This window comes from Passer domesticus, chromosome 4, assembly GCF_036417665.1.
Source record: "Passer domesticus isolate bPasDom1 chromosome 4, bPasDom1.hap1, whole genome shotgun sequence".
NCBI classification, from domain to species: Eukaryota; Metazoa; Chordata; class Aves; order Passeriformes; family Passeridae; genus Passer; species Passer domesticus.
Window position 1 is genome coordinate 78,256,156 of NC_087477.1, and position 12,463 is coordinate 78,268,618.

A 12,463-nucleotide genomic window follows, 5' to 3' on the forward strand; every position below is an offset into this window, starting at 1 on the left:
CAGCACAGAAATGAGTGAAGGAGTAAATTGTTTCTGCCACCATATGAACACAAATATCCTACAAGCAATATCCTTATTTATGGCCAGGGCCTGCGTGCCATGCCTAGTCTGGAAGAGCTACCTGTTTGGAAATGTCAGACAGCAATAAAGACTCAAAGGGAAACCAGCTGACGTTAATGTTGATGGTGGAAATGTAATTTCATCCACCCTTTTTGTTTGTGCAGTTGATTTCCTCTCCAGGGAACTCTTTGTTATTGTTTCTCCCACACTAGTCTCTCTGTCTAAGTTTATTTTTTTGGTTCTGCTGTCCTGTGCTTTCAGTGAGTGTTTGCTTGTTGGAGACACCAACCAAACAGCCATGAACGAGGAACTGGAAAGAGTTACCTGGACTGTAACTCAAACAGCACTAGGATTCTACAGATTTGTGAAAAACAGATTCTTAAAGACTTCTGAATAAAAGATGCATCACACATGACAAGAATACTTCACAAAGCACTGTAATCAGTGGCATGCTACCATATATTTTAAGAAATTCATTTGTTATTCCTCTTTATTGGTGTAAAATAGCTCCAAGATCTTTGATTTTGGATCCCAAATGCAGATCCTTTAAAAGAAGCTGCTTTCAAAAGCAACAAGCTCAGCCCCTCTGAGATAAAGGCAAAGTGTCCCCAAAGGCTTCTCAAACTGTGAACTCTAAATCACTCCTGACCTCTGCAGCTCTAGGCCATGTTACTGATGAGGGCACATGATGTGGCCATCACAGATGTGGTGCTAAGCAGATTGCTCAGAACTGTGCTCCCATATGTGTGCTCAGCAAAGGAGCACTCTCCCCCTGAGCATTGGGATCTAATCATTACAAAGAGGCTTTATCAAGCATCTTAAGGGAAAGGATGCTCCCCACCCCTGCCTCCCTCTCCCAGTTCAAGTAGAAGTGCAGTTCTCCACTGTTATGTCCCAAAAGGCAGCATGTCTCTCTCACACATTTTTTTTCCCAGTTTCCACAGTAAATAGGTCTAAAATTGCACAGTAAATTAGGGATCTAAATATTGATTTTCAGGCAATTGCACTGGCTACACCAGCTGGATACTAGAAATCACTTAAAAGATGCTGTTTGTCTAAAGAGAATAAAGCCTAAATCATCACCAGCATTCCCCTCCAAGTGTCCTGGTTTAAAAACCAGCAAAGGCACTGAAAAACTTCCTGATAAATTTCTTAGGCTAAAGGTCCTTGAGGTAACGAAGCTATAACCCTCCAGGGGAAGGTGAGCCCAGGGGTGGAAATAGAAATGAATAGAATGGAAATGCCAGCCCAGACAGGTGGTTTGGGAACTGCTGAGGGTGCACTGCTGGGCATTAGCTGAGCAGGGGGGTGCACACCCTGACCCCTCCTGCCTGCTTGCTCCCCTGAGCGATACCGCATTCCCCACGCATGACAGGCTCCCGCACTGCTGCTCAGACTCATTAGGCACAAATGGGCTTTTCACTGGCACCAGTCATGTGTGCCTGCTCCCTCCACCTCTTTTATCTCCTCCTGCCAAGGCTCTGCACCCACTGCCAGCACCACGTTGTGCCCCAGTGCCCTGTGTAAAAGCGGGCACGCAACGGGGCACGGCGCCAGCTGCTCTGCCACCTCACCTCCAGAAGGGCAGGAGGAAGGCAGGTGCATTGTCAGAAACCTCTGGAGTACACTGATCTGTTGGCATGGGATGTTTTCTCCAAATCGCCTTTGAAAAGCAGTGTTGAGGCTGCAACTTGGGGATGGTTAAGTGGTTGGGAGCAGGATTTGTCTTCAGGTGGGGGAAGATGCGGGTCTGTGGCAATTTGGCAGAATTGGTTTGTTCAGGGTGGGGAATAAGGATACATCCAAACAGGACCTGGGAGACTCAGGAGCTTGAAAGAGAGAGTGAGAGAGCTGGGGGAGAGTGTAAAACTGGTGATGTGTGGGTTGTAGAAAGACAGGAGGCAATGCTAGGGCTGGGCAGGCTTCTGGGAAAGCAAGCAGGGATAGAGGATCTGGGGACATGGTAAAGCAGCAGGTGGTAGCAGGCTCAGGGTGACAGGTGGAGGATAAGTGTAGTGACAGCAAGGGAGTACAAACAAGTGTGCTGGAGAAGGCTGGTGCTGCTTCCAAGCCACTGGAGCTTCTCCTTGCTGCAGCCATTTGTGTCCCAGCTGCTTACACTGAAACCTGACTGGTGGCAGTGCAAAGCCCACTTATGCCCAGGATCCATCTGATGGTTGCACTGCCTGGCCAAGGCCTTGCAGCAGCCCTTGGCAGGGGTAGTAACAGCCCTGCTGCTGCTGCTCCCTTCTGCTGTGACCCAAATGCAAGTTTGTTTTCCCTCCACCAAGGTGAGCTGGAAAGATGGTGGTGGTCAGGGCTCTTCAGGAATGGAAATGGCTGAATTAGCTGGAACTAATTGAAAACACAGAAAAAGCAGCAGGATTTACTGCCTGGTCATTTAATCCTGCCACTTAGGACTGACCCACTTGAAGTCACCACATATGACAGAATCACCAAGTGGTGAGGACAGGATTAGAGCCCTAAATGAGATTGTGCTCCTTGGTGGGGGATGTGAGCTGCTAGGAGCAGGGAAAATATCTGTGTTGAGCACCTAGCAGGGATAATAAACCAAATATCCAACATTCTGTTTGCCTAGTGAGCATCAAAAATAGACTCTCCAGAGAGAGAGAAAACACCCAAGTGAGCCAGCTGGGCAGACCCAGGGTGCTTGGGACACTGACAGCTCCTCAGCCTGTAAAATGAACTGGCACAGGTTTGTGCCAGCATTAGCACAACTGTGGCTTCAAAACAAAACAGAAGAGGGGCAGGGAGCAGGAGGAGGGGGAAGGACAAGCCTGCAGTTGGCTAACTGAAACCACAGGGTATTTAAGATAAGAAAGGGAAAGGGACAGGGGATCAGAGGTAAGGAAGGTGTGGCTGTGCACAGCTTGCAGCATCTTAGCCTGCAGTAAATATGTAAACAGCAGCCTGTCACACACCAGTGGTAATCAGAGAGACAGATGCATTGTGTTGGACAAACAAAAAGATGATGGGTAAACAGGATGGATTAAAAAGTACAATGGACAAAAATAATGGATAAAAAAATGATGGATGAAAAGAATTAAAATATGAACCTCACCCAAAGATCTTATCATGAAAGACAAAAGACCATGATGGATCACAGCTCAGACAGAAAGGAGAGGACAGGGCTAGGCACAGCATGAGACAGGTTCTCCAGGTATAGGAGCCTTTAGATTTCAGCTAATTTACTGAAAACAGATCTGCACAGAGTCCCTTTCCAGCCCAGCAGCTCACTGTGTATTGCCACTACATGAAGATGATTTGCAAAGTCTAGAGGTCCATTTCTGCATACAAAAGCATCTTTTCCTCACCCAGTAATCCAAGTGAAGCAGTAAATAATCCTCACACTCACTTGCTGGTAAAAGCCATGTTTTCCATGGAAGCTGCAGGAGCTCAGTGCTACTGAATAAATCATCATCTCTATAGGTTCCAATTGTAACACAATTCTTTAAAGGCTGAAACCAAATGAACTCACTTTCCTACTACACTCAACACTTATCACAGACTAGCTGGATACCCTTAAATCTTGGCATTGGAAAAGCCATGAGAAGCCTTAGAAATAGTATTCTCCTTCCTCCTTCCCTGGAAACTTCCCCCTAAGGAGAGCACTGCAGTCTGGTCTGGCACCTGTCTGCTCAAAGGGTTTTCCAGATAATTAGCCATTTAAACTTCTCTCACACAGGATAATCTAGCTCAGTTATACCTGCTCAAGTGAGCAAGGAAGGGCGTTGACGTGCAGTTGACAGCAGCTGAACACCAGAAACAACTCCCACCCTGCCTGTTGTACCACTCCTCTCTGGGAAACAGCTCCATCCTCAGCAGCAGGGACAGCTACGTGGAGACACATCCACACCCACCCAACCACATCCTGGGTACCTGAGGAGCCCCAGCTCAGCACTCCTGCCTGCAGCTCACCAGGCTGCAGTTCACACCAGGCTGCTCTCCCTGCCAGAACAGCAGCACATTCCATCTCAGGAGGGCAAGGGACAGAATCTGCTTTAACCATCCCTGGATATTACACTGGGAACAGATTGGGGTGTACTTCCATGGACAGCACAGCTGATCTGTCTGCTTCCCAAGACCAGGAAGGGGTGATCTTGCTTTTCTTTCCTCTGGCCATGCTCCTCACAATGCAGTTCAATCCCTTTCCTTCTGCTGGCTCAACCACATGAGATAAGTTTGTGGGCTCTAAAGAACATACCCCTTTATTTTTCTTTCAGGATTAACTTTCTGATAGATTAGAGATAACCTGATGAGGTCTAAAATGCTGGTGCACCCTGGGAGCTGGAGCACTACCTCGTTTTGGAGGAGGAGAGCTGTCAGATTGGCTCACACTCTCTGTTGGATCTGCACCCTTAGGCACACAGAAACAAGCAACTTGCTGAAGGCCACAAGCCAAAGTAGTGAAGGAAGCCAGGGGTCCTATTTTTTCCTCATACATTCAGAGTAATTTAAATCCCAAGGCTGAAGGAAATATTTGAACATTCCTTGCTTTGTTGCAAAAATCAATCTATTCAATAACCTCTCAATCTTATTAACAAATCCTTTTCCCCTCCCCAAAGTAGTGTGCAAGAAAGACTCTTCTGGCCCATTTACAGGTTGCAAACTCTTAAGAGTTTTCTCTCAAGTTGTGTTGGCAGATGTGCAATATAATAATACCACATGAGTCACAGAGTTGTTTTCTTCCACCACTGAATGGGGAGTTTCATCAACTATGAAAAACAACAGCTTCCTTGTACCATGGAGACTCTTCCCTCTCTTCCCCATTGCCATTGGAGCCACATTTTAAGGCAGAGAGAGTCTTAAGAAAAACAGCAGAAAAGTGGAACAGTGGGAATGAAAACTGTGGTGCTGGCTGTTCATTCCAGTTGAACAGCTGATGCAGACACTGTTGCAGTCCTGACGGAGGAACAGGTTGGCACTGTGGGTTTGGGTTACTGTTGAGCTTCTCATATTCAGGAGCTACCTAGACAGGAGCCAGAATTCCTTTGGGATTCACACACAGTTTCTCACTGTGTCCTAAAAACAGCTCTAGCACAGACAGTCTGCAGCACCTTGTAGGAAGGGGCTCAGAGCAAAGGCAGTGCTGTAAAATTGGCACTCCTAGAGCCTATTTATGTCCCCAGTGTGACTTCTTCGGGCTTACATGGAAGCAGCAAAAGTGTTAAGTGTCCTGGAGGCATCACAAAAATGTTATTTCATTGGGAATACGATATACAGCACTGGCCTAGCTCCACATTTATCCCAGGTTTCAGTCCAAATTTGGTTTATCTCCCAGTCCCTGGGTTAGAAGAGTTTCCCTACTGAAGAACAACAGCTCAGGAGAAGACAGGCTGGACAATATAGTCTGCACAATGCTAGGCAGGGAAAAAGGAGACAGTTTTTGGGTTTAGCATATCCTTGTGATCCCATGAGCATGGCACACCCTTTGGGCTCCCCCCTTCTGTAATACCTTGCTTTCAACAGGCTTTATAAGCTTTATGGTATTTGGTCTCCCAAGGATACATTATGCATTTCTGCAGGAAGTAAGGCCAAGACATACTAAAGTGATGTGCCTTAAGTAATAGGAAAAGCATTTGGCAGATGAAAATAGCTTCCTTCAACTCCCATTCTCATGTTGTTCCTACTACCAGTACCCTCCTTGTCCATATGTTTCTATCCTTTTGCAACAGGCGTGGTAGCCAAGTCTCACTCCCAAAACACACTGTGCACATCAACTCTAAGCCCGTGGCCAGAGGGCAGGACACCAAAATGCAGTTATCAAGTCCTTGCAGCTTTTATGCAAGAAAAGGAACAACAGATAACAGCTATTTTCTGGGTTTGGCTCTAAGCCAGGAAGAGACTATAGGATACACCCCTTCAGAGGAGACCCCTCATCCAATATCTACTCATCCTGCAAAAGCAAATAGTGGCACTTCCCATTCACTCTGACGTAACATCCCAGCAGAGAATTATACAACAGTTATGTTATCTTGGTACGTGTATGCCTTACAGAAGAACTTTTAGCCTTCATGAACTTCATCTTCTTTCCTGTCACTACACAAAATTATAGGTCACTATACAAAATAATGAGAGAACCCTTATCCCCACCATCTCTCCCCCTCCACATTGTGGCTGCTGCTGGCAGAGGATGCAGAGAAGATGTTAATGAGTGTCCCTTACCTTTGAAGCTGCCATGACAGCTGCTGTGGCTGCAACGTTCAGCCCCCGCTTCCCAAAGTGCACAAGGGCATCGTAGCTCCGGTCCTTCGCCTGGATGAGGCAGTCATCGATCTCCTGTCAGAGCAGAACACAAAACAAACAATTAAAAAAGCACAAGAAGGACAAGTTCAGGCTTATGCTCCAAGCCTCGAACTCTTGGCAGAGTCAGGTCATACTTTATGGAGGTAGATGTGCTCCATTGTGGCTGGAAAGTTCACAGCCAACACTTGCAAAGAGGAAAAGTTTGCTGGGGGGTAGTAACTCCCATTGCAGGATTGGGGAACACTTTATTCTACAAATGGATGATTGGGACCCAAAGCTGGGGTCTGGAAACAAGAGAAATCTGCCTGAGCAACACGGACTGATAGCCATTTGCAAACCATGCACTCCAAAGACAAATGGGATTGCCTCACAGTTAAAAATATTCATATGATGACACTGGGCAGCTGAAGCTGCACTGCCCTGTGTCCAGGACAGGTGGCCTCAGAAATATGTGGGATATCTCTGCCATCACAGCTTCAGATGCCCATGGAATTGGTAGGCCCAGAGCTTCTGGACTTTGTTGCTGCTCAATATACAGTGAAAGAGTTAGGGAGGTTCCTGCCCTTATTGTCTCCCTCAGGACACTGGGGTCTGGATGATAATGATAGCAGAGACTTCAGTTCTCAGCTGGTGCATGTGCTGGGTTAGTAGGGCCTGGAGGCTGTGAGGAGCTGCTGGCTGCTCTCCCTGTTCCCCACAGGTAAGAGGTGGCAACTCAAAATGCATGAGCCCTACTTGGGAGAAGCACAAGCAAAGGCAAGCAGAGACAGGGGACTGACTCCCACTGTCCCTCTGGGACAGGACTGAGCTCCAGCTGTTCCTTCACTGTCTGTGGCTAAAGGGACAGCTTCCATTTCTAAGTTGCCAGTGCAGGAAACTCACTCAGCAGTTTTCATGTTGGTATGTGGCAATAGCTGTTCTTGGTCCATTTATTCTCATGAGCCAAATGGATCTGCCTGACAGTGTCCCATTCACAACCACAGGAATCTCCCAGGCAAGCAAATAATCCAAGTTGTAATGTCCCCCTCCCAAAATTAGCATCTTTAATTTGAGCAAGACATTTTTTAATCTAGGACCTCAACAGGCTACATGCCTTTTTTCACCACACTGCACAGCCAGACATGTGCTTGCTAAGCCCGTTTTAGACTGCCTGGGCTGTCTGTCTCATTGCTGCACAATGTTTTAGGCAGAACAAAGTTGAGGAGCCCTGGCTGCCAGACCAAGTTTCTCTGTTATATCCAGCCACAACAGAGCACTGCAGCTATAATCAGCCAGTACATGCAAAGCAGCTCAGGAGGTATTTTTATCCCACTCCCTCCCACCTTCTCAACTGCACCAAAATGAGTTAATAAGTGTGAGTGCACTGAACAGATGCCAGTATTTAAAAACACAACAACCACAAAGAACAAAAACACCAGCCAAAAAGAGGGGATCAAATGATAGAGGAAAAGAATGCATAACTCCCAATCCTTCCATGAAAATGAATGATACAGGGACTGGAATAAACACACCATAGTTCTGTTCCACTCAGAGTGGATTCAGGCACCTGTGATTACCTTTTCTTTTGAAGACAGGGTTGGATGAACAAATTTCCTGTACAGGAGGCTGGAGCCTTTTGTGTATGGAGACAGCAGCCAAGCTACAAAAGCTATTTTGAGTTCATAGTAGAATGGAAACCTAGAAGAAAAAGAGGGTTACTGTTTGCTTCCAGTTTAACCACTGCCTTTAATTAGAGATGCTCAGCACAGGTAGGGATTTGCCAGCCTGGCTTAAGGCAGTTTTTGCCTATCAAAAAAATCTAAGGATTAAAGTGTATTGACTCAATTTTGAGCATATCTCAATGATGTGGGTGAATCTTTACTTGGTTATCAGAACCTTTATTAAATGATCTGGGAGAGACTCTGACATGTGCTAAGAGGAGCTTTTTACATGCAAAGATCACAGGTGCTGCCTTCACAGTATCCCCAGTCATTGTAAGCAAAGACAAACCAGCAAACCAATATTTTATTGATATGTATTTATGCACTTTCCATCTCTCTGCCTCTCAGCTTTTAAGCTAACACTTACATGGCTGAAACTGAAACACAAGAACCTTTGTTGTCCAAGAAACATAAAGGTGCAGATCCACACTGACTTTCAGGTAGGGCTGCAAAACATGGAGGACATTAACAACAGGACATCCTTTAGCTGTACCAAGCAGCCAGGGACATCCTGAGATTAAATTATCCAGTCTTTTGAGCCCAGAGCTCAAGACTAGCCACTCAGAGCATTTTCATTTGGGCAGGTATATTGCTGCCAGCAGTGTGATGAACAATTTTTACTCTTTGCAAGTGAGAGCAGTGCAGAGAACTGTGATGGCTGTGGACCAGCCCAGCTGGACCCAGACAGGTTCCTGCTGTGCCACTGAGCCAGCTGGGCCAGCCAGAACCCGGGTCTGACACCATGGGCAATGCTGCAATGCTCCTCTGAGCATGGATGTGCCAGGCTGATCTCCCACCTCACTGAGCATCTCTACAGCACACTTGATTTCACAGGCTGGATGAGCCCTCTGCCATTCCTCTTGGCAGACCCACATAATTCATCCTCCAAAAAATCCCACAAAGCTCCAGATGAAGACAGGAGATGTAGATCTGCATGCAAATTAGATGGGCATTAATGTCTTTTATCTCCTTTTCAATAGATCTGACATGTTGCCAAGTTCTCCTGATTTCCTTCATCTGGAGCACTCACTCGAGGCATGCAGTGCTGTGCAGGAACAGGCTGTAAGGGCCATGCACTACAGTTCCATTTTCATCCTAAAGTCTACTGATCTCACTGGTTTCTGGTAGAAAGGCCTTACTATAAAGGGCAACCAAGTAATAAACAGTTTCCAACCTGAGCATCCAAAAAACACTGAAACTAATAAATGGGCATTTATGTGCTCTTGTCCTGACAGAGGCCACCAGGAATCCTTCCACTGGCACCATAGGGCCAAATCAGTCACTGTCCTCCACCAAACCAGAAACCCAGCCTAACCAGGGATGTGCCAGGCAAAAATCCCAGGAACAACCACCCACACAGCAACCTACAAAGACTCGTGCCGCAGGGCTGTTTGTACCTGATCCACAGTGTCTGTATTTACTGTAGGACACAGCCAGGCAAGTCTAAAACTCAGCCTGTAGCTAAATCAACTGTTATTTATGTGATGACCTCTGCAGCATCCAACTGGGCAGTCAGCTGTGCCTCTCTGACAGGCAGGGCCTGAGACTCCAGTAATGATTTCACACTAATGAGATACCACTGAGCCTTTCCACTTCTTTCTTTTTTTCTGTGACAGCACTGAGAAAGGAAGCATGTCTCCTGCAGACAAAAACCCTCTATGCACTTGAAACTGCTGAACCCCTGTACAGGAGTCAGTGGCACCTTTGTGTGCCATTTTTCCCCTTGTAAACATTTCCATTTTCTTTTCATCTCATGCCAAAGAGCCTCTCCCCTCTGGTGCTTACCAGCAAAGAAAGATATCCGTGAATGTCTCTGCTGTCGTGAAGAGCGCGAATATGATCCAGTACATCATCCATTTGACCTGGTAAACAAAAACAGTCTCAGACTATCTCTTACAGGCACAAGTGCACAGAATAACTCTCACAGGAAGAGAAGTTCTTACCCCCTCACCCTCCCCACTGTGTATTTAGCAATTACTGTGGACTTGAAGGTGCCAGTTTGCCCCACTTCAGCACGTAACACGTGTCAGATTTACACAGCCCTTGGGAAGGTGACTGTGGCCTTTAGGACTGGTCTCAGGAAAAGACTCTGTCTTTACAGAAACTCCACTGGCCAGTAGAGCATGACAGCCCTATCACAGGGCATTAAAAATCTCTTTTAGCTCATGTTAATAGCAAATGTTAATATAAGGTTGTTGGCCAAACTCCAGTTAAGACAAAATGTAATTACTTACATAACACCTACAGCCAGCAAAAGGTAAAGAGGTAAATGCCCATCCCATAATTCAGGTCTCAGGAGCACAATCAACTCACCACAACTTACTGCCTCAGTGGGCAGCCCTGGAGTGGCTGTGCCTACTCCCCTCATACCCAGTGCAGTGACAAGAGCAAGAGCAATAGTTTAAATCCCTTGCCTTGGGCTTAGGGGGGAGTGTTTTACCTCACTCTGGGAGTGAGAGCATGTGCTGTGCTGTCTCTGTTCAACTGGAGAAACTCCACTGTCAGGGATGATGGTTTCCTTTGGGGTGACAGCAAAAGAGTCTTTGGGGATGGTGACTCGGTCAGATAAACCGCAGCACCTCAAGTAATTCAGGAATTTGGAAATTTTTGTCACTGAACATTAAAAGCGCCTAAAAGCACAGCTCAACTGTTCTGAAGTATGTAGTATTGGTTCTTCTCAGGATGGCAAAAGATGGTGAGAGAAAGGTTGTTAATTTAACTGACAACAGCTGTTTAATTAGGTGTATTTGAAAATGGAGATCCCTAAGCAGCTTTGCTGGAATGTTAAAAAGCTTAAGGAAGTAAAACCCATGAAAATCCATGAAAATCCATGAATTAGAGAATTGACCCATGTTAGCTAAGGCTGGTACAATTGCAACAGGCTAAGGAAAGGCTGGAGGGAAGAGAGTACAGGAGGGATACCTACAGTAGGTGCTGCTCTGGGGAATGGAAGATAGAGGTGTCAATAAATCTGGATCTCACCAGCTTGGAAATGATATCTTCGTCTTCTCCCCCATACAGTGGGCACAGTACTGATAATCTCCATCTCCCTGTAGGTACTGGAATTATTCCCTGAGTACCTGTCACTCTGCTACATAACTGCTCTCCTGGGATTTATATTTATGTGCATATTTATATCTATATGTAGTGTAACAACAACAATGGCACTGCCAAATGCCTGAGAGCATCATCTTCCTAGTGCAGCTTCTGCCAGACTTCTTATGTAACTGTGACTCCTCAGAGCCTCAGTGCCAACATGGCTCTCTCAGTTAGACATTACTGCCAGCAAAACTCTTAAACACAAACCAAGACCTGGTGTGGATGGGCTTGGATCAGCCTAACACATTCACCAAAATTACTATTACCAAGCAGAATAAGATTCGAGTGATGTAAGTTTTGTTTAGTAAGTAAAGGTTTGTCCTGTGTCAGCGTAAATTATTAATTCATTTATTTATTTTTTTTTAATCAGGCTTCAATGAATACATTGTCACAACTGCTATATTAAACTTAAATCAATTGTAAGGGCAGACCAGGTCTTAGATCAGCTCTTCTCACATTTGCGTCACAACCACAAGTGCCTGATGTAAGTTCCTCTTTTACAATTAAATTTCCAACAGGAATTGGACCCTTCAACAAAATGCCTTCCAGTAAGAGACTATGGAAACATTAAGTATCAGTGGCAGACTCTGCTTGGAGATGCTCGTGCACATCTTCAGCATTTTCAGGAAAGAGGCCCTGAGAAGCACAGATGCGCAAGGGCTGCAGAGACATTTTACCTTAAGTATCTGCTGTGTTCTGTAACACTTATGATTCTCAAAACACCCAAAACCATTTTCTGAAGGAGGAAAATTATAAACAAAACTCTTAGCAGCCACAGTGAGTCCCAGACTGAGTTTGCACTAAAGATTTAATGGGATAGACATGTATGCTGTTATCCAGATGAGAAAATGGGCTTGTTATCCCTGGGGTCTTGAGAGGATTGGAGAGTCAGGATCTGGAGGCTGAGCTGGGTTCAGTGAAGTTAAAAGAGCCCAGGGCACTACAAATCCTACAGGACCCCAACAGCATCCAAGTGCTTTTGATTTTCCCTCATTTCACTTTCCCTGATGGCCCCATATGCCTTTAGAAACCAGGGCCCAGGGAAGATTTTTCAGCAAAAAGAAAAAAGAGAGCACACCCAGATGCCAGACCTGCCTGTAAATAGGTCACTCTGCAAGGAAGGATGTTTCTGTCTGAGGATTCAGTCATATGTACTTCTAGTTGCCTCCTCTTATCCTTGTTTTGAATAAGCAGTTAAAGCTTCAAGGCTTTTTGAAAAGGCTTTGATTTATGCTGCTCTTCAGAAACAAAGAAGAGCACACAAAGCTCTGGATGCCAAATGCCTTTTAAGTCAGCTGTATATCTCACCACCAGAGGAGCAGCACGCATTTGTCAAG

The 12,463-nt window shown here is 45.8% G+C and overlaps 1 protein-coding gene across 3 annotated transcripts in view; it reads right to left on the reverse strand.

Moving 5' to 3' along the window:
• Positions 1 to 12,463, reverse strand: part of REEP1 (receptor accessory protein 1) — an 87,413-nt gene that overhangs the window by 24,019 nt on the left and 50,931 nt on the right. For all 3 annotated transcript variants that reach the window (XM_064418997.1, XM_064418998.1, XM_064418996.1), the window contains 3 exons: positions 9,813 to 9,889; positions 7,884 to 8,004; positions 6,247 to 6,360 (listed from right to left, as the gene is read on the reverse strand). In XM_064418997.1, coding sequence (XP_064275067.1) covers positions 6,247 to 6,360; positions 7,884 to 8,004; positions 9,813 to 9,889 — 312 coding nt within the window. The remainder of the gene's footprint in view (positions 1 to 6,246; positions 6,361 to 7,883; positions 8,005 to 9,812; positions 9,890 to 12,463) is intronic.